Raw genomic sequence first — 25,342 nt, 5'->3', positions numbered from 1 at the left:
AAGTTGTCAGTGTATGCTGTTGTCGATGATCAGTGAAACATCATGTGGTACAGGTGGGTAAACCGGAACCATTCGTCTTTGTTATTGACAATAATTTTATGCTTTTGGATATTGAGAAAAATGGCCGACTTCCGTAGCATTATGCTTTGATGATCGGAAGAGACCATCCAATCACAGCCCCCGAATTCCCCCACGTGTTCATCAGAATAGCTATTATATAAATTCATAATCCTATCAGCTATCAGTGGCGGCAAGCTGAACTGCCGTTCAGCAATACAGAACGGCACTCCAAGGGAAGGAACCTCTTCCCGCAGCTCAGCATTAAGTCCCTTGATACGAAACCTTTTCGCCGCAATGGCCGTCAAAGGGATAGAGGATCAGCTTCTTGGGATTATCAAAAAAAAAAAAAAAGGCGGAGAGAAAGATGACTGAGAGCGAGAGGCAGCGGGGAAAGTTCGATCTAAGTATTGATCTGGGTCTTGCGTAGGGGCGGGGGATGGGGGTGGGAAGGGGAAAGACTTTCGGATGAGACGAAAAACAGAGGTCCCTTCGTGTAGGCTACACTACATTGGGGTGTGCACGTTAAAGATCCCACGATTGACAAAAGGGTCTTTCCTGGCAAAATTGTATAGGCAGAGATAAAAAATGTCCACCAAAATACCCGTGTGACTTGGAATAATAGGCCGTGAAAAGTAGGATATGCGCCGAAATGGCTGCGATCTGCTGGTCGATGTGAATGCGTGATGTATTGTGTAAAAAATTCCATCTCACACGGCATAAATAGATCCCTGCGCCTTGAGTCCGAGTCTGGAGATACGCGCGCGAAATAAGACTTCATATAACAAGACGTGGTTAAGTTATGATATTAAGGTGTGTGTTGTGCGTGTTGATATAAGCCGCTGAAGAATAATATCTGCGAAAGGAGATGCATATGGTGTGGCTAAGGTGATAGATTTCATTTTGTTTCCACGATATCTCGAACATTGTGAATGATGTCTGTGGTTGTGATGTTTGTTCGTCTGTGTGTCTGCCTATATTTGCCGGTCTATCTGCAGCTCTCTCTCTCTCTCTCTCTCTCTCTCTCTCTCTCTCTCTCTCTCTCTCTCTCTCTCTCTCTCTCTCTCTCTCTCTCTCTCACTCTCTCTCTCTCTCTCTCTAGTCTCTCTGACACACACACACACACACACACACACACACACACACACAACCACCCTCTCTATCTAGTCTCTCTAACACACACACACACACACACACAACCCCCCGACCCCATGTACGCATGTTTTAACTCGCAAGCAATAACTTCGTGTGGTTCGCTAAGTGAGTGCTGACGTGTCTGCGTGGATTGAAATGCTAAAAAGGACACCAAGGTTAAATCCCCAAAGTGGTAGACAATTTCAGTTTTTATCGCGACTCCATGTTTGTTTGAGAAGTTTTAAGAGGTTTGGTTGGAACAAACAGCCAGGTTTTTTTTTCTCAGAAAGTCTGTCAGTGATGCTCATTTTGGTCTTTACTTTCTGAGCATTGGGGTGACTGTCTCGGGTAGGTATCTTGGGATTTATTTTTATCGGCGAATTGCCGAACTGGTCATTTGCCTGCAAGTTTCAGCATTTTTCGGAAGTTTAAGACAGTCTTTTGCGGTATGTTCCCCCATTAGGAAAAACATGTCGGCACATCTGCAGAAATGACGGCAAGTTTTTCGGCATTTTATAGATATTTAGGCCATTTGCTGTCTCAACAGCCTCTGTATGTGTGTGTGTACGTGCGTGAAAAACAAGAAACCAGTCGCGTAAAGCGAAATCAGTGCACTTTAGTCAATCTGTGGGCATTACAGAATTAAACTGAACGCACCGCACTTTTCCAACCATACTAGTTATACTCAGGTTGGTCGAAACCCTGCGTCCGATACCGCGCTAAGTCATTATCTTGGTAACGCATGCCATGCCTAGTTAAATACATTTTGTAGATGTTTAGGCTTGTTTTTAATCCAAACACAACATATGTATTTTTGTTGTTGTTGGATGACGTACATCATGCAATCAGTTTTACATGTGTTAGCGAACATTCGTCCAGGGGCCAGTAGTCGGGGGGCAAGTAGTGTCTGGGGGGCAATGAAACTGCTGCCAGTCCGGACGTAGTCTATGATATGGTTCTCCAAAATATCAATCGATTTTGCTTTAAAATTACGATTGCCAAAGTGCCGCTTCAACTTTTCTAAAAGGCCGCATAATATGGCGCCCGGCGCGGCGTCATCAAAGGCATTTATCAACACACACACACACACACACACACACACACAAGACTTCCAAGCAAACAGTTCTGAGGGCCGCCATCCGTTAACGAGGGTAGGCAACTCTGTCATAGCCTCACAATCTGAGCGAGTGTGGTAGCGCCCCTTATACACACCCATTCTCACTCGGCAATGACTGAATGAGGAGCAATTTTGAGGTCAGAATTGACGAAAAGTGAACTGGTACAGGTCATACAAGTACGTTTTTTCCCCATAAGAGCAGTTCTTCTTACATACAAAACTATGAACATCAATTTGTCCACGTAGCTCGAACGTATAATACCTGGTAAGGTACGTATTACAGGCTAGAATTTTGCAACTACGTGATTAGATGTCAAATAAGACAACACGTTCACATCTTCATATACTAGTCCTTGGTACTTTGGGGAATTATCCATGCAGCTGTTGTTAATTGTTTAGTCAAGTTTTTTTAATTGTTTTATGTTTTTGTTTTTAAGAGAAGGATTTGAGTAAGAGTTTACGACGATCAGGACCAATTTGCTGCTGCTGATGTTATTCTTGAAGAAATTGTATAAAAAGTGTCATGAAGATCTCTCCAGTAGCTTTCCGGGAATCGTTCTACACGCCCGTGCGCGCACACACACACACACACACACACACACACACGTACGCACACACACACACACACACACACACACACACACACACACACACACACATACGCAAGCACGCACCCATACACTACCTTGAACAAAATCATCGTTCCCTTGCCTTTACTGAAATGCAACATCTTTGATTAGTATATGGACCTCTAACAGAGAATTTTGAGGCGTTCATCCTTGCAGTTTGTAACCTTCATTTACAAAAGTCAAAGCAATTTGTACACACACAAAAAAGGGGAAAAGAGAGAACAAAAAAGTGACATCAGGCAAAACAATCATGCCTTAGAAAAAGCTGCGAAATGTTAATGTTCTATCGCTCTTCCAGTTTCGACGGTCAGTTACGGTTGTTATTGTTCACCTGTGCCTTAAGTGGAAAAGTCGAAGCAAACTCTAAAAATAAAATCAAAGGTAATAAAACTCTAAATCAAAGGTAAATGTCCTAAACATAAGACAAAACTATCGGGAAAAAGCTGCGAATGTATAAAAGCACGGTCCCTCCCATGAAAAAAAACCCACTCACCATCACAGATATGGTCAGGCTTTTACATGGGACAAGACTATCTCTTCCATGTGGACCCATACCAACAACTCAACATAGTGACTTCTTCCTGTGCGAAGACGCTTGGTTTAGATGAATGATTTTTTTAAAAACCATAAGTTGCAGTCAGCGCGTTGATTTTTGGTATGTGTCCAAGTGGAGGGATGGTCTTTTCTCATGTAAAAGCCTGCATGGTCAAGTCTGTTAAGGCGAGCCAAATTGTATACACGGGAAGGATCGCAGGTATAATAATCTGTTGTTTGAAAGTTCATAAAAAAAAGGTGAGAAAACAAAAACAAAATCAGAAAACTGACACGAGCTAGTCATCAGCCGACACCAAAGTGCCAGAAAAAAAGCTGTGCACACCATTGTGCAGCGAAACGTCGCGGTCGAAAACAATCCAGAACCGATCTCCCGAAGTCACTTGTTGCGTTACTGATGACGCTTCGGACGTGTTGTAAGTCTGATCAAAGACGCGCATGCGCACAGCAATATGTCCGTTCTTAATCAGATCAACAAGAAGGTCGCCAGGCTGGTTGCAGAAGATCTGGAAATTGAATATGTAGATTCCGGAATATGGAGCAACGAAGACATGCAGTTGTGGGTCGTATCCATTTCCCAAGTTGAAGACTGGAGAGAAAGGAATAGGGACGTGGGCCTTCACGCCTTCTGTTGTTTCCATGGCTAGGAAGGCGACTCGTTTGCCTGGAGTGATAGAGTCGGATTGGTACGTTTGTATATGAAGTCAAAATTTCTGTTCATTATAAGTCAAATCAACAACCAAGCGCAAAGAAAGAGAAGAACAAGAAAGCCATATAATCGTATTTTGATGCAGCTGTGTGTGTGTGTGTGTGTGTGTGTGTGTGTGTGTGTGTGTGTGTGTGTGTGTGTGTGTGTGTGTGCGTGCGTGCGTGCGTGCGTGTGTGCGCGCGTTAGTGTGTGTGTGTGTGTGTGTGTGTGTGTGTGTGTCTGTCTGTCTGTCTGTCTAACTGTCTGTATGTGCCGGTCTGTTTGTCTGTCTGTCTGTCAGAAAATAAGTTTACCTTTTGCATTTTCCAGAGCTGTTACTCGTGCCTGTAACTGGGTCAGGTCCTGTCAGAAGTAGAGGTGCTTATTATATTTATGATACAGGGGATACTTTTTTTAAGGAACATTATTGTCTGCTTTTTCCAATGTGAATTATTGCGCGCACAAGTAACAGTAACATGTAAATGCTAGCAATCAGGTTCAGACTGTATTTGGTTCACAACATAGTGAGAGAAGGTGTGAGTGAGACGGAAAAAGAGATAGAGAGAGACAGAATAAGCGGAGAGACAGAGAGGGCGAGAAAGAGAGAGCGAGAGAGACAGAGACTACAATGAGACAGACCGAGACAGTGAAAATGTTAATACATATCAGATTTTAAAGAACTCTTTCGTCAATGTTTTTGTCAAGCAAATCCTTATATTTTAAGCAGTCCCGGTCGCATTCATAAGATATACATGTGCCAGTGACAGCACCGCATGAAAAGGGAGATCACCTGTGCAAGTCTGCTGACCACGGCTTCAAGAGGGTGTGGGTCATCAGATCTCTTCCGCATCACGTGACCAACGTTTGCTGACGTCACTTCCGTCCTTATCACGAGTGCAATGAAGGTCAACCAGAAAACGCGATTTTCCATGGTGTGAGGAGTGTCTGTTGGAAATCAAAAGTAGTTAACAGCAATGAATGAATTAAATCCGAAAACAGATAGACTGCTACGCTCCAACATTCAGAATAAAAAAACAAGAATTGTCGGTTATTGGAACGTGTAATTATTGACAACACAAAACGTTTTGGCAATGAATGAATGATTTAGTTTACCAAATTAAAGAATAGTTCGATGGCTCAGTAAATGAATGAATAAATGTTTATGTACGCTATGTCCATGCATTGCTGGATTCTTCCTCCTTCCCCCCATCCATGCGACCATCCTGTTTACAACCAGTACCTTAATTTTCAGTGTGTCACAGTTCCTAATTGTGTAATTTTTCTCTCGTCTATCTTCTGGTGCGAAAGCTGTACGTCGTGTACCATGTGTGACGTTTTACTACCGTAAATAAGAGAGAGATAGGACATCACCAAAACAATTCGAATTGAATCACACGGAATCCGAATCAGCAGTTTCATGGGGTATAGTTCAGTAAGCAATAGCAAGAGCAAAAAACCCACACAATTACACCAAGATAAGTTCTTCTAAACAAAGAAACAAAGACACAAGCCAACCAACCAAATAACCAAAATCCACATCAAACTCCAAGTCAAAACCTAAACAAAAACAGACCATTAAAATCAACAATCAAGCGACTAAACACGTAATAGACCGACCAAACTAACAACACACAAACAAATAAACAATAAGATAATAGGACTGGCTGATACATATTAGCATGACTTTACCTTGCATCAGCCTTAGTGGTGCACCCTTTGGGGCTGGATCGTTTCGTGTCTGATCTGATCACGAGTGAAAAACTTGGCTGTATACCCTTTTCTTCACACAAAAAAGCAAGCCCCTGTGACTGTACCGTATGTCCGGAATAGTTTCACAAAATTAAGTAATACTCAGGCCATACCGTCCAAAACGGAGGTAAAGGCAAGGGTGCAGCTACTACCCACCCCCCTCCTTTCACCCCTCCCCTCCTCCCTCCCTCCTTTCAACCCCCTCCCCCCTTCCCCCGTTACAATATTGAGTTTAAAGATAATACCTTCTCGTGCAAACGATCATGTGTCTGGATTTTGCATTAACTACACTGGAACACTAATCTGACCAAAATCCAACAGCTTAATTGCTTCATCTGCAGCGTAGGACTGTTTTCCGCTGAATTAATGTCTTTACTGCCATTGGCGTTACTATGAAGCACAACGTATTGCCACTTTGTACAGAAATCATTCAGACAGTGGAATTTCAGTAAGCGTTCAGGTGGATGGATGCACTTAATCCATGTTAAAACTGGGACGGTGGTTTAAACCACGGCTTCCAAGCGAAGTTGTTTTTTTGGTTTTTTTAATTGTAATAACTTTATTGTCACATAGCTGGGAAACTTGTGTCTCAATGGAAAGCTGACAGCAATGGAGTCGCGCTACCCAGACGTGTGCGTGTTTTGATATAATCGGCCACCTGCACTTCTAGCAGAATGAGCGATGTCTTTTACGTGCCACAGTGGTGACAGGGGTGTGGGACATGAATACCGTCTCTGAGTCTGCACATGCCCCGTGTCCATCCCGGCCTGGATTCGAACCCGCAAACCGATGATCACAAGTCCAGCGCTTTACCAGCTGAGCTATCATGCCCCTTACAAGGTATATGTGGTATGCATACATATGTGTAAACAGGAATTGTTATATATAGGACGTACCTTAAATATATGTGACAACTGTTATTATCCAGGCCAGTGCATTATATTTTGAGTGACAGGGGTATTAGCAGTACCTAGCAACTTAGACTGCGTTGTTTGCTTTTGTGACATATCTGGATTAATGTGTCAGTGCCTCTGAAAGCCCGATAATCCGAGATTCAAATTATAGCATTGAACATTTTACATACTAAATTTTGATAACGTGTCTAGATTTATCTGATTATATCAAACTTTCTGCTCTGACATATTTCATACGTACACAGTGTCAGAGTGTTTCAGGTAAGAATGTTCTAAAAACCTTTGCTTTGATGGCACTTGTATTTGTGTATAATTCTTTATAAGAGCGAAAACATTACAAGACAAACGAGCAAAAGTAGTCACTACCATCGCCGTCATTATGACTTTGCCTTGTTAGCGATTTGTCATTCTGTTTTAATTTGAGTGTATGGTAGTTCGTGAAGTGAAGTTTAATGTGCCGTTAACTATCTTGTAAACGCCCACCCCCCTTATGCACCAATTTGGCTCAAAAGTATGGGGTGGGCGTTTACTAGGTAGTGTACCCTGGGCAGAATCATTCTGTTCCTCGTGAAAAATAGCGGTTGTTGATCACTTGGTATGAGAATCATAGTAGGATCTGTTTCTGTGTCGGCTATACCCTCTATATGTCTCTGTCGCTGTAAGATATGTGTCAACCACAGCGTATTCCAAAACAGTCCGTTTGCTCGATCTCTTTCAGAGCTCCCCACGGACGGCCCTCCGAGAGGGTCCCGGGACCCTTACTTTCAATTTTTAGAGGGTCCATGGACCCCCGCTGCAGAATTGTAGAGGATCCTAAGGGTCCAAAAGCAGAAAAGTCCCGGTGTATTTTTAAAACATTGTGGTCACGTGTAGTGTACTGTGTACAATAGCTGACGATTGCAGTCTGGAAAATATCTATGGTAAGCACGGTAAAGGAAATTTAGAGCGTCCCGAGACCCCCTCCATACATTTCTAGTACGCGGTTTCGGCTTCTAGTGCGTATAGGACGCAGGGACGCGCACTGTGGGGAGCCCTGTCTTTAAAGGTCAACCACATTGCTCGGTCAAAAAAATTCTGCTGAGAGAACATTACTAAATAGTACCAGATGCAAAATATTGGCAAGCAAAGTCCTTTGGTTTAATAGATATCGATCAATGAAAGTGGGTTTTCATACCTGCAATTAAGGGTAAGGGAAGTAAGAATCTAAAACGCAGCCATGGCTGATCTCCCCTCGCAGTGACGTCAGCAGCTGTATTGGCATGGCAGACCATGAAGAAAACAGTGAAACAAGCAGCGTTTCTTCACTGGAACTATCGTGCTACAGTAGTGATTTTGAGGTTTTGAATGAACACGATCTTCAACCATACCAGTTTGAACCTGAGCTGTCCGATGCTGAGGTTGAGGAAACACCCGACAGAGACGATTTTAGCGAGTCTCTCGATCGTTTGATGTCCATCAACTGGTAAGAAACTACCACTGATTCAGTGATTGTGAGACTCTTCCTCGTATATATTCCTATTATAGAATCGATTCTGGTAGAGCTTGTTTTGCAGTCAGTAATTTGTAAAGTTTGTGCGATGTCTTCTTTTACCCTTGATGCAATTCATGCATGCCAGAAAGTGATGCGCATTCCTGATTATAATTTTAGTCAAAACATCATCCTACTGAGTAGTCAGTATGCCCACTCAATCATTGCTAGTAGCAGTCCCCAAAACTAAAACTAGCCAAATCAGTACACGTATGAATATACCACAGTGCCGTAGCACAGCTCCTAAAAGTGGTCCGGCCATAAAAAAAATAAAAAGGTACGGTCCCTGGCCATTATGTTCTCCTCAACTATTAGTGACAATTTCTCGCTTAACGCTGTCATTGTGCGATCTAAGTCACGACCCCTCCTTCCTTCCAATGGAATAACAATTTATTATGGTTTTGTCTAGACATAATGGTCACTACCATTGGTTGTGAATTTGTCCATTTCAGTTGTTTTACTGCCTTAGTAGATCAATTTTTTTGTGTTAGTTTGTAGACTGCAGAGAATTTGAACTAAACTTGTATCAAATTTTGTGTGTGCAGGTGTCAGTGCGCAAACTGTGCAGGCATGGGCTCAATCCGAGAATGCCGCTGTTGTCAAGAAATTCCAGAAATGGAATCACTGACAGTAAGCACAGGGGTGGGCTGCATCACTGACCACCCTGGCTTCAGATCAGTGTGCTTGGACCACTATGTCTTGGAGACATGCTATCACTGGTACAACCAGCAGTATGGGAGGGCTATACAGGATGCTAATGAGTAAGTTATTTTTTTTTTAGAATTGTAATCATGATACTATAAATAGGTTTATGTCATAGATGTGCAAAAACAAATAACAATAAAATAAAAAAATGAAAATTAATTGTCAGATATTCATTTTTATTTCAAGACAATTCATTTATTCGCATGTGCTAATTCTGAGCAAAGCAATATGGGGAATGTTTTCAAGTATCCTGATTGTACACTTTGTGTACTGTGGACTGGGTGGCCGAGTGGTAACGCACTTGCGCTCGGAAGCGAGACCGGGTTGCGAGTTCGACCCTGGGTCAGGGCGTTAGCAATTTTCTCCCCCCTTTCCTAACCTAGGTGGTGGGTGCTAGTCTTTCGGATGAGACGAAACGCCGAGGTCCCTTCGTGTACACTACATTGGGGTGTGCACGTTAAAGATCCCACCATTGACAAAAGGGTCTTGTGTGTGGCGCACGTTATATGTCTTTCGGATGAGATGAAAAACCGAGGTCCCTTTGTGTACACTACATTGGGGTGTGCACGTTAAAGATCCCACGATTGACAAAAGGGTCTTTCCTGGCAAAATTGTATCGGCATAGATAAAAATGTCCACCAAAATACCCGTGTGACTTGGAATAATAGGCCGTGAAAAGTAGGATATGCGCCGAAATGGCTGCGATCTGCTGGCCGATGTGAATGCGTGATGTATTGTGTACAAAAAATTCCATCTCACACGGCATAAATAAATCCCTGCGCCTTGAATATGTGCGCGATATAAATTGCATAACATTTTTTTTTAAAAATCCCTGCGCTTAGAACTGTACCCACGGAATACGCGCGATATAAGCCTCATATTGATTGATTGATTGATACTGTCATTAATACTGTATGCTTGTTTTTCTTTCCAGGCGGTATCGGTATGTAGCTTACCGCATGCTTGTGCGGTGGGTCTGAAAATGGCTGGGGAGAGACATCAGGGTCACCTTACCAGCTTGTGCGGTTGCAAGAATTAGAGAACAGTTTCCTAGTGCAGATGGGCAGTACGTGGGTTATAGGGACCCAGAGTAATATTACATTATATGACAGCATCAGCCCATTTTTGCATCCTTATGTGTTCCAATTTTATTGATAATACATTGTCATTGTGATTAAATATTATTATTACACTGACGAGAAAATAAATATTATTATTACATTGACGAGAAAACTATTTTGATGTGTGTTTGTAGTTGGTTCAGCTTGTGCCACACATTGATTTGAAAAAGTGTGTTTATTTATTTATATTTAAGATACAGAAGTGCAACAGTAAAATCATGTAGTTTGTAACATGCATAGTGTAGTTGGTATATTTTTGTGTGCAAGGAGCATGGGGGTGGGTGGGGAGTGTTCACAGCTTTTTATGATTTTCAAATGTGTATACGAATTTAAGTAATAAAAACAAGTTAATACTGCCATTGTCACATCCACCTTTGTTTTTGTGTCACCATGAGATAGCGAAAGCGGTCAGATATATTTCACATGTGGATTGTGTGGTGGTGTCTCACCTCACTCATACCTCAAAGTCATTGAAACAAGTAGTTATAAGTTATCACTTGCAGAGTCAGGTCTGCTCTTTTTTAAACTGTTTTGTCAACATAACAACAAATTCTACGGTACACAACTTACTTTTCCAATAAACTCAACAACTTACTCTTTTCTCCAAGTTAAATTTACTTTCCATCCTGTCTCAAGTAAACAATAACCAACACATAAACATTCACAGGCACATTCACCCATCCTCTCAGATAACGAAAAGCACAATCATTAGTCCACAAAGCTATGTGTAGCTAACAGTTAATTTACCACTGAAAGTCAGTTCTTGTAAAGACTTGCTCAAAGTACACACACATTAAGCATTCAAGTATTGATTATAGTATGTCACAAATTTGACATTATTCGAGCACACACACACTTGGCCAAATAATGCACACCTGAATGTATTTATTTAAAACGAAAATACTAATTTACCAACAAAATAAATAAATTAAAAAAATATAATAATAATGCGACAAATAGAACACAAACACAGCTCGGTAGCGGGACGGGTCAAGCTGACACTGACCGTACCAGTGAGCATTGCCAGCCGTGTTGTTTACAAACCCAAACACAGGGCGATAGCTGGACGGGTCAAGCTGACACTGACCGCTATTTATGTGAAAACACGCACCGCGCTTCATCTGTGTGTTTCGCGTGTGACATCCCCGATGGATGGTTGGGACTGAACCAGGCTTTAGAGTCCTTATTGTTTTAATTCCGAAACTTCTCATCAATGCCTCACGTGGAGGGTAGCAGTCACCTTCGAAATGTTCATGGCAAATCGCAGACGACGAAGTCGGTGTCCCACACTTTGGGCCAAAGTTTACTCTTTTCTCTTGCACGAAACGTACCCACCTATCACGGACTGGTTTTTTTTTTCGGGAAGCGGTGCAAGGTGTAGCCATCGGCTTGTTTATTTGTGCATCGCCCGACCGCACAATATAGGCCATTGGAAGTTTTTCTTCGTTTTGGTTCAGAACTAACACTATCCGAGATATGCGCCGCCATTGTTGACTACATACGCTGACGTCACGAGGCAAATGATCACGTGGGCGCGGTTTTCACAGGTGCAAAAGGTTATCCGAAGTAGATTTTATTCAATATAAAAAACAAGAAGCATTTTTCGGAAAAAAGATTTTCGGCATGCGACTTCACTTAGTATGTAGATATTTTGTGCAAAGTTTCATTTTTCAATGTGGATGACCTTTAAATCCCCGAGTAAATGCCCTACGTGTCCGATGACGGTTACACCATGCGGGTAAGAGCCGCATTAAAAGCTCTAGCCCCGGGGTGGGACCCCCGGTAAGAAATCCCCCATGTGTTCCCAGGGTTAGGTTTTTGAGCCAGGAACTAAGGGCGGGGTAACCCCCAAAGAAACCTAAGGGCTGAAGTCGGAGGATCTGGGCCAACAGGCGCACCTTAACCAACCACAGATCCACGCAAAAACGCAAAATGGGACTGACGATCTAACAGCGAACGACAAGAAGAAGAAGAAATCCCCGAGTTTGACCTCTAAAGCCTTAGATGGCGAGTCTCTCAAATCTTTGTCCACTTTTTTCATGGCTATCCACAGATTGCAGTGGCAAAAATACGAACCCAACTTGTCAATATTCACTTAAAATGATATCTCTGTATTTTGTGAAGAGTTTTAGAATTATGTTATGTTTTTGACACCTTTGGAACAAATGTGAGGGATGGGCGTTTACAAGGTACGATACCCTATACACAGGTTTGGACGAATAGAAGTACAGATCCTTGTCACTTACTGCTCACATCGTTATCATTTAATGGGACTCAACGATAACAGTTGTGCTAGTGTTTGTAAACGACTAGGTCTGATAAAGCGAAGTTTTCATTTTACTCTCGGTGGTTTTGTCGTCTTTAACCTGGCTACTAGTATTTGGCTCAGGAAGTGTAGCCTATGAGATCGTAACTTTGTCTGTCTGTGCGTGCGTGCGTGCGTGTGTGCGTGTGTGCGTGCGTGTGTATGTCTGTGGTAGAAACTTTAACATTTCGTCATTTGAAGACGTCACATTATGGCGTAAGAGGGTTAGACGTCACGCGTCTCGGTCATTGTTATTTTGAGCGGGCCGAGACTAGTTGGCAGTCGTGTCCCTGTAAGGGTACATGCAGACAGACAGATCTAGATCTAGTGTCTCGCTTTCTTGCACAGTTTCACCTATGCTTACTGTGTGTGTGTGTGTGTGTGTGTGTGTGTATGTGTGACCGGGTGATTGAGTTTGTGTTACTGTTTGTCGATTTCTTACGTGAGCCTTGAAGGCTTCGCCTCTTGTTAAAGCTAGCCATTACTGTTGCGCCATTGCGTGTTTGTCTTCAGTAGAGTTGCTTGTATCGCCTGCTATTTAGTAACAGATTCGTTTCCCCCTGAATCCTTTTGAAAAGGCTAACCCAGGAAAGGTAAATTCGATTTCTGATAGCTGTTTTCTTTGAGAAATAGAAGTTAGTCTCATGATCAATGTCACATTTATTTTTGCCAAGCCTATTTGGGGCGGGGGAGGTGAATGTTCGATCTGTCGAAGACAAATATGTGCCTGGAAGCGCAGTATTTCTAGCTCAATCAAATGGTGGTATTCACTGTGGAAACAAATTATGTATTCGTCCTTTGAAATAAAATTGTCAGTTTCAGCAGATGTGACGCTTTGAGTTCTGCAGCCGCTTTACATTTGATTGTGATGTTGTTACCTTATAAGTCGAAGGTTTGAAGTGCATTTTCTGCTTTTCCAGAGGATACCGTTGAACTCTTGGGATCTGTTCACTCACTTCTAGGTCATTGAGGGAAAACAAAAAGTCGGGTTTGCATCAGTGTTTCCGAAACTAAAAATGTTCCCGAAGTTGTCTTGGCCCTTTCTGACGTCAGCACTGCTCCTGTTGAGCGTGACGTCGTCAAACCACGTGATGAAGAGATCAGATGACATCAACCCTCTGGAAGCTGTAGTCAGTAGACTCTCACAGGTAAGAGAGAGAGAGAGAGAGAGAGAGAGAGAGAGAGAGAGAGAGAGAGAGAGAGAGAGAGAGAGAGAGAGAAAGAGACTGACAGACAGACAGACAGAGACAGACAGACAGACAGACAGACAGGCAGACATGCCGACAGGCCGACAGGCAGGCAGGCAGGCAGGCAGACAGACAAACAGGCAGAAAAACAGCCAGAAATACTGTGACAGAGAGCGAGAGTAAAGATAGAGAAATATTGTTACTTAGCCTTATTTTTTTTGGGGGGGGGGGGGGTGGTCTTTGATTTCAGTGCGCAAAATAAAGATTTGATAACAAATTGAAATGTCATTATTTTTTCCATACAGCCAAAATAAATGCCCAACTACCTTATCTTTGTATCAATCATATTATCATGTTATTTCCCTTGCACTTTTTCAGGAAGTATCTGAGTTGAAAGCTCGAATGGAAGCCATGGAACGGGCCACAGGTACGACAACACCCCCCTCCCTCCCCCCTCCAAACACACATTTCTCTTCCTAACACACACACACACACACACACACACACACACACACACACACACGCACGACACAACATAAAACGACACTGCCCAGCTGAACAACAAAAAACAAAATGACCAACCAAGAACAACACAACACAAAATGATACAACCAAGAACAATACAACATAATACAAAACGACACACCCAACAATACAACACAAAATGGCACAACCCGGAACAACACGACACAACATGACACAAAACGACACAAAACCACACAACCCAGAACTACACAACAGGAAAGACAACGCAAACCTCTTAAAGGCACAGTAAGCCTCCCGTAAACAATCACAGATACTGTTAGGCTTTTACACACAGTACAAACACCCTTTCATTTAAACACTCACCGCTTGAGAACATCCTGGGTGCCCTCCGTAAAGAGCGAGCAATTTTCAAAGAATTTATTTTTGCGTGGTTTATCTTACCCCTGAGCCATCGTGAACCCGTGTGATCCAGTTTCTCTTTTTCACAATGTTGTCGTCAGTTAGTAATTCGCTGTGAGCTTATCTGCAATAGCACGTTATTATGTACCTCTGAATATGCACAAAACAAACGGCTGTGGTTCACAAGAACTCTAGCGATGGCTTTTGACTGTTCAGAGGAACTGGCGATACGCATAAACCGTCGTCTGCTACGAGAACCACGACCTTGTGTGACCCTGCTTCCGGGCTTTTCTTTTTTCAAACTTTCAAAACTTCGAATTGTACCAATCTTGTCTTCATGAAAAAAGAATTCTTTTATGATTTAAGAATGTGTGTGTAACAAGCTGTCAATTCATTATCTAGATTTTAAAAGTTAGGTCTAGCGCCAAAACGCACCACGGCGCGGTCCGATTGTGTGAGGAGACAATCCGCAAAATTAATTATTTGAAAATTGCTCGCTCTTTACGTAGGGCACCTAAGATGTTCCCGTTCGGTGAGCGTTCAAATGGAAGGGTGTTTGTACTGTGTGTAAAAGCCTGACAGTATATGTGATGGTTTACGGGAGGCTTACTGTGCCTTTAATATGTATGACAAGTCGCTTCACATTAAAATCAGGCATGGTGTTGTTTCGATTTGCTTCTTCGTCTGATATGCGCAACTCTTTATGCAATTGTTTGTGTTGGACTAATACATCTTCACTCCTTTCTGGAACGACTAGTTGACCATGGAGCCTGTAACTAAAAGCTCACTTTCCATGTGATATCACACGCACTTTAAGCACAATGTCATTCGATATTCTACGCTCGGTTTGTTAGTAATAGATCCCATTTTGTCATATGACACACTAAAGACAATGACAACAACCTCATCTCATGAATGTCTAATGGCAACATGCTACAGTGGAAACCCCTCTCTTAAGGCCCCTCCTCCCCATCTTAAGGTGTTCTGTTCAAAGCCTTCTTTTTAAGACCTGATTTTCACATATTGTTGGAAGTATTAATTGGCGGGTTTCACTGTATAACCAAATTAAACGATTGTGCAGCCCGCAAGGTGGCGTTCTGCGCTGAGCTGCCATCAATAAATACCCTACCGGTAGACGCCCCGATACACTTCAAGCTCCGGCAAGAAACAGGTGGGGGGTACGACTCAGCTACGGGTATTTTCACCGCGCCTCTTTCCGGGTGGTACTCCTTCGATATCCAGCTTTCCCCCAAGGATCAACCCGCTAGTTTCCACTTTGATCTGCTCAAGAACGGTGTCCTCGTTACCAGGTCCGGTTGCAGCCCTCAGGAGCCTTCCTGTTCAGCAGGCAGCACGCTCCTTGTCAAAGCTGGAGATCGTTTCTGGGTGCAGACTGGGCTGAAGACTTTGTACTGGTCGGGACCCCACTCCTTTTTCTCTGCCTTCCTCGTGATCCCTGAGAACTGAACTGGTTTTTTGACATTGCTTTTAATACCAGTTACCAGTCGCCAGAATTTCCTTACAACCCATATTTTCATTTGACAGGAATGTAACAGATCCTATTACTAGTGGAACGAAATCTAACAAATCCTATTTTCAGTTGACAGGAATCTAACAAAACCAGATAACTAGTCGAACGAAATCTAACAAACCCTTTTTTCGTTTGACAGGAATCTAACAAAACCAGATTACTAGTCGAACGAAATCTAACAAACCCTATTTTCGTTTGACAGGAATCTAACAAAACCAGATTACTAGTCGAACGAAATAAAATAAACCTTATTTTCGTTTGACAGGAATCTAACAAAACCAGATTAGTCTAACAAACCCTATTTTCGTTTGACAGGAATCTAACAAACCCGATTTCTAGTGGAACGATATCTAACAAATCCTTTTTCCAGTTTACAGGAATCTAACAAACCCGATTACTAATCCAACGAAATCTAACAAACCCTATTTCAAGTTGACAGGAATCTACACAGAGGGCCCCAAAGGGTTTAAAATCGTGATCGTGATTGGCGTTTTTTATATTTAGTCAAGTTTTGACTAAATATTTTAACATCGAGGGGGAATCGAAACGAGGGTCGTGGTGTATGTGCGTCTGTCTGTCTGTCTGTGTGTGTGTGTGTGTAGAGCGATTCAGACTAAACTACTGGACCGATCTTTATGAAATTTGACATGAGAGTTCCTGGGTATGAAATCCCCGAACGTTTTTTTCATTTTTTTGATAAATGTCTTTGATGACGTCATATCCGGCTTTTCGTGAAAGTTGAGGCGGCACTGTCACGCCCTCATTTTTCAACCAAATTGGTTCAAATTTTGGTCAAGTAATCTTCGACGAAGCCCGGACTTTGGTATTGCATGCGACTTGTTTTTACCTTTCTGTGACCGTGATTGCCGAAATTTCCATTTCTGTGATCGTGATGGGACTTTGCCCGTGATCCGTGATGACAAAAAAATCAAGTCTCGTGATCGTGATCGTCATTTGTTTTCGTGATCGTGATGGGCATTATTGCAAAGTATTTAATTTTCAACGTACATTTTTCACAGCTGTATCACTCTATGATCCTCTATTCGTCAAGGTGTTTGTGATCGTAAAAACAAAAATCAAGGTAACTGTGATCGTGAAAGCTAAAAGTTCCCTTCCCGTGATCATGATGATACCCCCCCCCCCCCCCCCCCCCTTGGGGCCCTCTACACAAGCACCGAAAACCCTTGACAGAAAATCTAGCAAAACACAATACCGGTTAACAGAGACGAGCAATCATTCAATAAATAAATGAGCAGTAAGTCTTGAAATCATTTTCTCTTGAGTATGTGTTCTCTTTATCTTCGTTGTGTCAAAACCCAATACATGACAGTAGGTCAAGTGATACATGCATTACCTTTTTTTTCTCGAGATATCCGTTATAGGTCAGTTTCCTTTCGTTTTCATATAGGTTATTTCGGACAAGAATAGAGCATATTTCGGACACATAATTATGCACTATAAGGTTGAGTAGACTACTTTCATGCGTACGTGATAGGCAAACACACACACACACACACACACACACACACACACACGCGCGCGCACGCACACACACGCACACACACACACACACACACTCACACAAACACACCCACACACACACACACATACATTCTCTCACAAACACATACATCCTATCACAAACACATATACATATAAACACATCACAGAGAGAGGGAGTGTGAGAGAAATAGAGAGACACAGAGAGAGGAGAGTGACTGACTGACTGACGGACTGATCTTTGAGTAAGATGTATTGTATGTAGGATAGAGGGTGAGAGAGAGAGACTTGCTCGTATCTCATGTGGAAAAAAACAGTTGGACTCAAAGAGGCAGACATATAAACAAGCACAAACGACATGTAAACGCAAGCACGCACTTACGCACGCACTCATACACACACACACACACACACACACACACACACGCGCGCGCGCGCGCACACACACACACACACATACACAATCACACACGCGCGCGCACACACACACACACACACACACACACACACACACACATTCTTGTTCTTGTTCTTGTTCACACACATGCTGTACATACATACATTCTCTCACAAACACATACATCCTATCACAAACACATTCGCGCGAACGACGCGTTCAGATATAAAGAAAGGCTGAGAGGACGGAGTGGGGTTGGGGTTCGGCTGTACAACGTGTAGCCTAGTTTTGTTGAAACCTATTGTCTAGCAGCTGGTTAGGAAGCTGTTGTTATCCATAGATTTAACATTAGGGTCATCTAAAAAACATTTTAAAAAAACTCACAGATAAAAATATAAGGACAAGATACATTCATTCACGGTGCAACCGATCGTACAGGGAGTTTTTTTCAACCTCAACATGAAACTACCTCTGACCGCTTGTTTGCTAGCTAGCTTGCTAGGATTGGCGGTAGGTAACCTAATTGTGAATGGAGGGTTCGAATCTCCATTAACGGACAGATGGGAATGCTCGCGCTGCCAAATGCAAGTGACCAGCAGCGACAAACACTCGGGTAGCCACAGTGTGCAAATCACCAACAGGTCAGTTTGTATACTTATTTTTATTTCTCAACGCTTAATTCTTTCTCGGCCACAGACAACTTGTTCTCTTTTTGTCTCTGGCATATATATATATATATGTCTGTCGCTCTGTCTCTCTGAACTTTCTGTTTCGAACATCACCGTACAGTACTCTGTCTGTCTGTCTGCCTGTCTGCCTGTCTGTCTGTCTGTCTGTCTGTCTGTCTGTCCGTTTCTGTCCCTCTCTTTCTATCTGCCTCTGTGTGCGTGTGCGTGTGTGTGTGTGTGTGTGAGTGCGTGTGTGCGCGTGTGTGTATGTGTGTGCATCTGTCTGTCTGCCTGCCTGTCTGTCTGACTCTCTCTCTCTCTTTCTCTCTCTCTTTCCCTCGTTCTCTCTCTCTTTCTCTCACGGACACTACCATGTTGCGCGTTGGGACATGTACAGAAACCGGTCTCCCTCTCCCCCAACCACCCCATCGCAATCAACTATCAAGTTTTGGCGATTACATTTTCTGAGTTCTGAGCTCTCTCTCTCTCTCTCTCTCTCTCTCTCTCCCTCTCTCTCTCTCTCTCTCTCTCTCTCTCTCTCTCTCTCTCTCTCTCTCTCTCTCTCTCTCTCTCTCTCACTGTTGTTATCCAATTTAAAATATCAATTTACAAATAAAAATCTTAATGTACCTCCATATTTTTTCTGTGTTTGCCTCAAAATCTGTTCTCTTTTTGGCTCGTACCTGAATATGTGTTCAACGGACAGGTTGAATTAAAACCAAAAAGAAAACAAAAGCAATCATAAATAATCATTAAAGAAAAACATATGTTGTTTGTTATCTAGTACACAAAGTCGATTATACAGAATACTTACTTTAGTCAACTAGTACTCTTGCCTTGACTTTTCTTCTGTTAACCGCGGACGGTTTGGAATCAGAATCATTGTCCGTGCCATGTTTGATTTTTATACAAATCAAATGCGTGTAAAAGAAGCCATGCAACGTTCATTTTACAGGGTCAGGACTATTCGCTATCAAAAACAAATGATTGGTTGAGTGTCTGCATGATCGATGGATGGATTGTTGGATCAATGAATGAATGGATAGATGGATTGATGAATTGATGGATGGATTGATGAATAGATGGATGGATGCATGGATGAAATTCTTTTTCTTATAGATGGAGAGGGGCGGAGTTGGTGGGTCAAGCTCAAACTATCAAAAAAAAAAAAAGGATTGTTTTTTGCTCACAGATTTAAGTATTTCGACGGCCTAGCTCAAACTATCCACGTCACACCTGGTCAGTATTATCATGTCAGCGCCTGGGTCAAGTTTCTAAATGACCACCCCAAGCAGAATATCGGTATCCACATGGAATTTACCTTTCCAGGTAAGACATGTCTATGTTTCCTTTTTACATTTAGTCAAGTTTTGACTAAATGTTTTAACGTAGAGGGGGGAATCGAGACGAGGGTTGTGGTGTATGTGTGTCTGTCTGTCAGTCTGTCTGTCTGTCTGTCTGTGTGTGTGTGTGTGTAGAGCGATTCAGACCAAACTACTGGACCGATCTTTATGAAATTTGACATGAGAGTTCCTGGGAATGATATCCCCGGACGTGTTTTTCTTTTTTTCGATAAATACCTTTGATGACGTCATATCCGGCTTTTTGTAAAAGTTGAGGCGGCACTGTCACACCCTCATTTTTCAATCAAATTGATTGAAATTTTGGCAAAGCAATCTTCGACGAAGGCCGGACTTCGGTATTGCATTTCAGCTTGGTGGCTTAAAAATTAATTAATGACTTTGGTCATTAAAAATCTGAAAATTGTAAAAAAAAAACTTTTTATAAAACGATCCAAATTTACGTTCATCTTATTCTTCATCATTCACTGATTCCAAAAACATATAAATATGTTATATTTGGATTAAAAACAAGCTCTGAAAATTAAAAATATAAAAATTATGATCAAATTTTTTGTGTGAAATCAATTTAAAAACACTTTCATCTTATTCCTTGTCGGTTCCTGATTCAAAAAACATATAGATATGATATGTTTGGATAAAAAAAACACGCTCACAAAGTTAAAACGAAAAGAGGTACAGTAAAGCGTGCTATGAAGCACAGCGCAACCGCTACCACGCCAAACAGGCTCGTCACTTTCACTGCCTTTTGCACTAGCGGCGGACTACGTTCAGTTTCATTTTGTGAGTTCCACAGCTTGACTAAATGTAGTTATTTCGCCTTACGCGACTTGTTTAGTTTGCTTGGTGGCAGAGGCGGTGGTGGTGATGGTAATGGTGGCGATGGGGATCGGTATAGTTGTGGTTGCAGTAGTAGTAATTGTTGTTGTCGTTGTAAATGCCATTCTAATACTAGTCTTGTTGTCGTCTTAGCAGTGATGGAAGCCTTAGTAGCAGTCGCCGTGGTAGTAGCTGATAGATTGTGTTGGTTTTGTGTTGTTATTGCTTGTTTGATACTTTTCACCAACTGGAGAACATTTTCAATTGGTTGTTTAGCTTTTTCATTATTATCTCGGTAACTAACTTGCTTGTTTGTCCGTTTTCTGTTCGTTTTTGTTTTTGTTTGTGTTTTTGATTGTTTGCTTATTGAAGCCTGCGTGTGATTGAACCACGTATAAGAGCAAACATTCCTACCGGTTTAACAGACATTTCCCAGTAAGCAATCAGCTGTTGTCTAGAAATTAAGTTAGGACCTCCCAATTTATATCTGTACCTCGAGGGGTGTGTGTGTGTGTGTGTGTGTGTGTGTGTGTGTGTGTGTGTGTGTGTGTGTGTGTGTGTGTGTGTGTGTGTGTGTGCGTGCGTGTGTGTGTGTGTGTGTGCGTGCGTGTGTGTTTGTGCGTATGTGTGTGTGCGTGTTTGCGTGCGAGTGTATTTGTGTGTGTGTGTGTGTGTGTGTATGTGTGTGTGTGTGTTTGTGTGTGTGTGTGTGTGTGTGTGTGTGTGTGTGTGTGTGTGTGTGTGTGTGTGTGTGTGTGTATGTGTGTGTGTGTGCGCGCAGATGGAAAGCACGAGTACCCGTCAGCGGCTTTGCATAACTTGGCCGTGTCATCGGACGGGTGGTTCCATCTGGTAGGAGGATTTACAGCACCAGACACGGGTAAGTCATTTTTTTTAAAAATCTGTTTTATTACTTTTTGACGAAATAGATACAAAAAACAACAACAAGAACACGCAAAGAAAACATATTTGTAAATACAGAACCAGGAACAAAACTGGAGAAAAAACAACAACACGATCATAAAAAAGCAAATGCTCATACATTTCCTTCGTCATACGTAATATGAAACAGAAATAAGTCATCTGCTGCTCAAGCTTCATGCAAGCTCAAGAAAAGGATAAACGCCTTGTTATTGTCCTGAAATCGATGTCATTGTTTCTTTGCAATTTGATCAGGGCCAACCAGATTTTTTCTACAGGTTATATAGAACCCCAGAAGTGTGTGAAGCTTGTTGGTGTAGAGGTTAGAAGAAATCCATAGAGGTAACTAACTTTCTTTCTCCGTTCGTGTGCCTATTTGTGTTTACATAAACATCAAAGTGCTGTTTTGGTGGGATTGTTTAGGCACCAATATAACAGACACTAAAGTCGTGTCGTGTTGTGTTGTGTTGTGCTGTGCTGTGCTGTGCTGTGCTGTGTTGTGTTGTAATATAATGTTTTGTCTTGTAAGTATTTTGAGAAATCGTCGAATTTTTTTTTTTAATCACCCTATCCCATTTGTTTCTTCTGCAGGCGGATAAACGGAGATCACTAATGTCCTATGTTTCTTTGTGTGAGTTCGCATTATTTCATGGTAAAAAAACCAAAATTACCCGAAGAGGTTCTGGAATTACACAAAAAGGTACCAGCCTATAAACTTCGGTATTAGTCCAAGACTGCCCTTATCCCAGCTAAAACTCCTGGAGAGATATATGGTGATTTTCAAGAGGATCTATACATTGGGGATAATATAGTTCTTCTTACATCTGGTCAGGCTTGAACACGGGACAAGACCATTCCTCCGTTTGGTCACATACCAGCAGATGACACTCTGTGGACACTGGTATTTTGTTATTGGAGAAATGATTTCGTTAAAAGCGCTTGTGTTTTTTCGTCAGAAATTGATCATAAAATCCGACGGGCGCAATGGCTTGGTGGTAAGACGCTGGCCTCCCAAGCGGAAGGTCGTAATAACTTCGAATTCCGGCCGCGCCTGGTGGGTTAAGGTGGAGATTTTTCCGATCTCCCAGGTCAACTTATGTGCAGACCTGCTAGTGCCTTATCCCCCTTCGTGTGTACACGCAAGCACAAGACCAAGTGCGCACGGAAAAGATCCTGTAATCCATGTCAGAGTTCGGTGGGTTATAGAAACACGAAAATACCCAGCATGCTTCCTCCGAAATCGGCGGATGGCTGCCTAAATGGCGGGGTAAAAACGGCCATACACGTAAAAATCGTGGGACTTTCAGCCCATGAACGCAGAAGAAGAAAGATCATAAAATCCTAACTCACCACAGACAGTAGTCAGGGTGTTGATTTTTGGTTTGCGACCAAGACATAGTGGAGGTATGGTCTTATCCCGTGTAAAACCCTGGCAAGATCAAATAGACGGTGAGTCACACTGTTTTCACGAGGCAGGAATGGGCCTTTAATCAATGTGTTCGCATGGTTTACAGCACTGCAGAAGAGCCGCCTGTACTTTCAAAGCGGGCCATCTGAGCAGGTGAAGTATGCCGTGGATGATGTGTCGGTCGTACCACAGACCAACCAAAACGTCTCCAGGGCTTATCTGGATCAAATGATCGACAAGCAACGAAAGAGCAACATTAAGATACAGTGAGTAAATCAAGGAGAATGATGTTTATATCCAAAGCTCTGTCGCTGAATCGAGAAAAGAGACAATTGGAAAGAAGTTGGATTCAAATACCAGATTACAGGCAGTAGACCTTCTTATTTGAAAGACACTGCAACTCACATAACCAGACACATCTATATTACTAATTTGCCACACTTGCATGAAATTAAACGATCGAACATATTTGTGTTTTTCGGGGAATGGCAAAAGTGTGAGTATGCGGTTATAGCAAAAACAAAAATAGTGTATTGACTTTTATTTTATCATATTTATAAGGAATACGACACACACAAGAAAGGAAATATATCTATTTTGAAATACTAATGAAAATAAATTTTTTTTCAGAGTCCATACAGCTTCAGGAATCAATTTGGCAGACGTGCAAATCCATGTAAGTCTACATTGCATGCAGCTGTAGGCTCAAACATAGATTTAGACGACAATTTGATTAATTCAACACGGTGTTTGAGTCTAATGCGTTACAGTTTGATACAGGCAGTCGAGAATTGAAACAAACAAATGAACAGAGACATAATGTCCCACAAAAGAAGGCGAATGTGCAGTTGCATGTTTATTGTCTGAGGCCTTGATTTGTCATTGTTGTTGGTGTTTTTAGGTTGTTGTTGATCATGAACGACCACCTGCAGCGAAGGGACACTGTCTCCTAAGGGGTGCCCTTTAATTGATAGTCCATTTCCAAATAAAACACACTTTATGTTGTGGAATTGGCTATTATCTTAACCTGAATAAACCTGTTATGACAGGCCACCTCCCATAAGGGGTCAATTGCGGCTGGTCCCAAGGGTGTCCTTTCACTGCATTGGTCAACTGTAACGTCTGCTGCAGGTTTTGCAGAAAAAGAAGTTGTTTCCTTTCGGAACTGCCGTGAGAGGGTCCAAGTACAACTACAATGTGGCAGGGGGGAGGTACGGAGATTTCATCCACAAACATTTCAACTGGGCTGTCCCCGAAAATTCTCTCAAGTGGCCGGCCATTGAACCCACCAGAGTAAGTCCGCTTCTTGTGTACAATCTTGGTGCGAGGGGGAAGGGGGGGGGGGGGGTGTGGCGGTCGGCGGGGGGAGGGCAGATGATTGCGAGTGCATATCGTACGTATAAGTTTGTAGAATATTTATAGTGAAGGAATGAAACGTACTTTGTATGTACAAATTTAGCAACGTTATTGTGGTGACTTTTCATGTGAAAGATTATTGATTTCAATACGCTAAGCGTCACCATGGCGATATGAACTAATCTAATGTTTGACAAGCTTGCGTGTCAGTCGAAAGTGTGTTTGGCAAATCGATTTCTGTGCTTCGTGAATTATACACCGCACCTCGGCAAATTTACGACTTTCGGGAATAACTCCGTCGGGTTTGTATGGCTTGTGAAAGAGTGAATACCCTTGCTTTCCCTCGGACAAAAAGATGCACACGTGCTCCTGTCCCCGTGTTTCCGACACATCCCTTGCTAGTGATTGGCCCCTTCAATGTTTGTCCGAGTAAAAGCAAGGGCATTCACTCTTTCACAACCCATACCAACCCGACAGAGCTATTTTCGGAATTCGTCGATCGAGTGGCTAAAATGATACCGTGCGTGTCACAGGGCAAGAAAAACTTCCAAAGACCTTTGGACATGATTCACCGACTGAAGTCACAGGGGTAAGGGAATGCTAGTATATCTCTCTCTGCCTGACAATCTAGCTTTCTGTTAGTCTTTGTCCACCCGTCCTTCTCTTCCATATCTTGTCGGCCCCAAATGAACAAAGACAATGCATGTGTCTGTGTGTTAGTGTCTCGTGTGTGTGTGTACGAGTGTGTGTGTGTGTGTGTATGACTGTGTGTGTGTGTGTATGTATGTGTGTGTATGTATGTGGGTGCGT

General features: G+C 42.4%; 3 protein-coding genes across 3 annotated transcripts; 2 read left to right on the top strand and 1 right to left on the bottom strand.

Annotated features, from left to right (window-relative positions):
* Nucleotides 1-3,006: 3,006 nt before the first annotated feature.
* LOC138954671 (cerebellin-1-like) lies at nucleotides 3,007-5,958 on the bottom strand. Its single transcript, XM_070326456.1, has 4 exons — nucleotides 5,867-5,958; nucleotides 4,968-5,122; nucleotides 4,492-4,540; nucleotides 3,007-4,153 (listed from the first exon to the last, which is right to left on the bottom strand). The coding sequence occupies exons 1-4, from the start codon at nucleotides 5,871-5,873 to the stop codon at nucleotides 3,768-3,770; spliced, it is 597 nt and encodes a 198-aa protein (XP_070182557.1). The 5' UTR covers nucleotides 5,874-5,958; the 3' UTR covers nucleotides 3,007-3,767.
* A 1,059-nt stretch (nucleotides 5,959-7,017) lies between these two features.
* Nucleotides 7,018-17,361, top strand: LOC138954669 (collagen alpha-2(VIII) chain-like). Its single transcript, XM_070326454.1, has 4 exons — nucleotides 7,018-7,101; nucleotides 13,420-13,647; nucleotides 14,065-14,113; nucleotides 15,653-17,361. The coding sequence occupies exons 2-4, from the start codon at nucleotides 13,516-13,518 to the stop codon at nucleotides 16,036-16,038; spliced, it is 567 nt and encodes a 188-aa protein (XP_070182555.1). The 5' UTR covers nucleotides 7,018-7,101; nucleotides 13,420-13,515; the 3' UTR covers nucleotides 16,039-17,361.
* Nucleotides 17,362-18,254: 893 nt separating this feature from the next.
* LOC138954670 (uncharacterized) lies at nucleotides 18,255-25,121 on the top strand (the record flags this gene model as incomplete). The annotated part of the gene is given in 7 exon segments (XM_070326455.1): nucleotides 18,255-18,640; nucleotides 19,860-19,996; nucleotides 21,629-21,727; nucleotides 23,283-23,442; nucleotides 23,807-23,852; nucleotides 24,308-24,469; nucleotides 25,066-25,121. Coding segments are annotated over 7 exon segments (842 nt in total), but the record flags the coding sequence as incomplete, so codon positions are not given.
* Between the last annotated feature and the right edge of the window lie 221 nt (nucleotides 25,122-25,342).

Source organism: Littorina saxatilis, unplaced genomic scaffold (assembly GCF_037325665.1).
Source record: "Littorina saxatilis isolate snail1 unplaced genomic scaffold, US_GU_Lsax_2.0 scaffold_1548, whole genome shotgun sequence".
NCBI classification, from domain to species: Eukaryota; Metazoa; Mollusca; class Gastropoda; order Littorinimorpha; family Littorinidae; genus Littorina; species Littorina saxatilis.
This window is presented reverse-complemented; position numbering and strand designations above follow the sequence as displayed.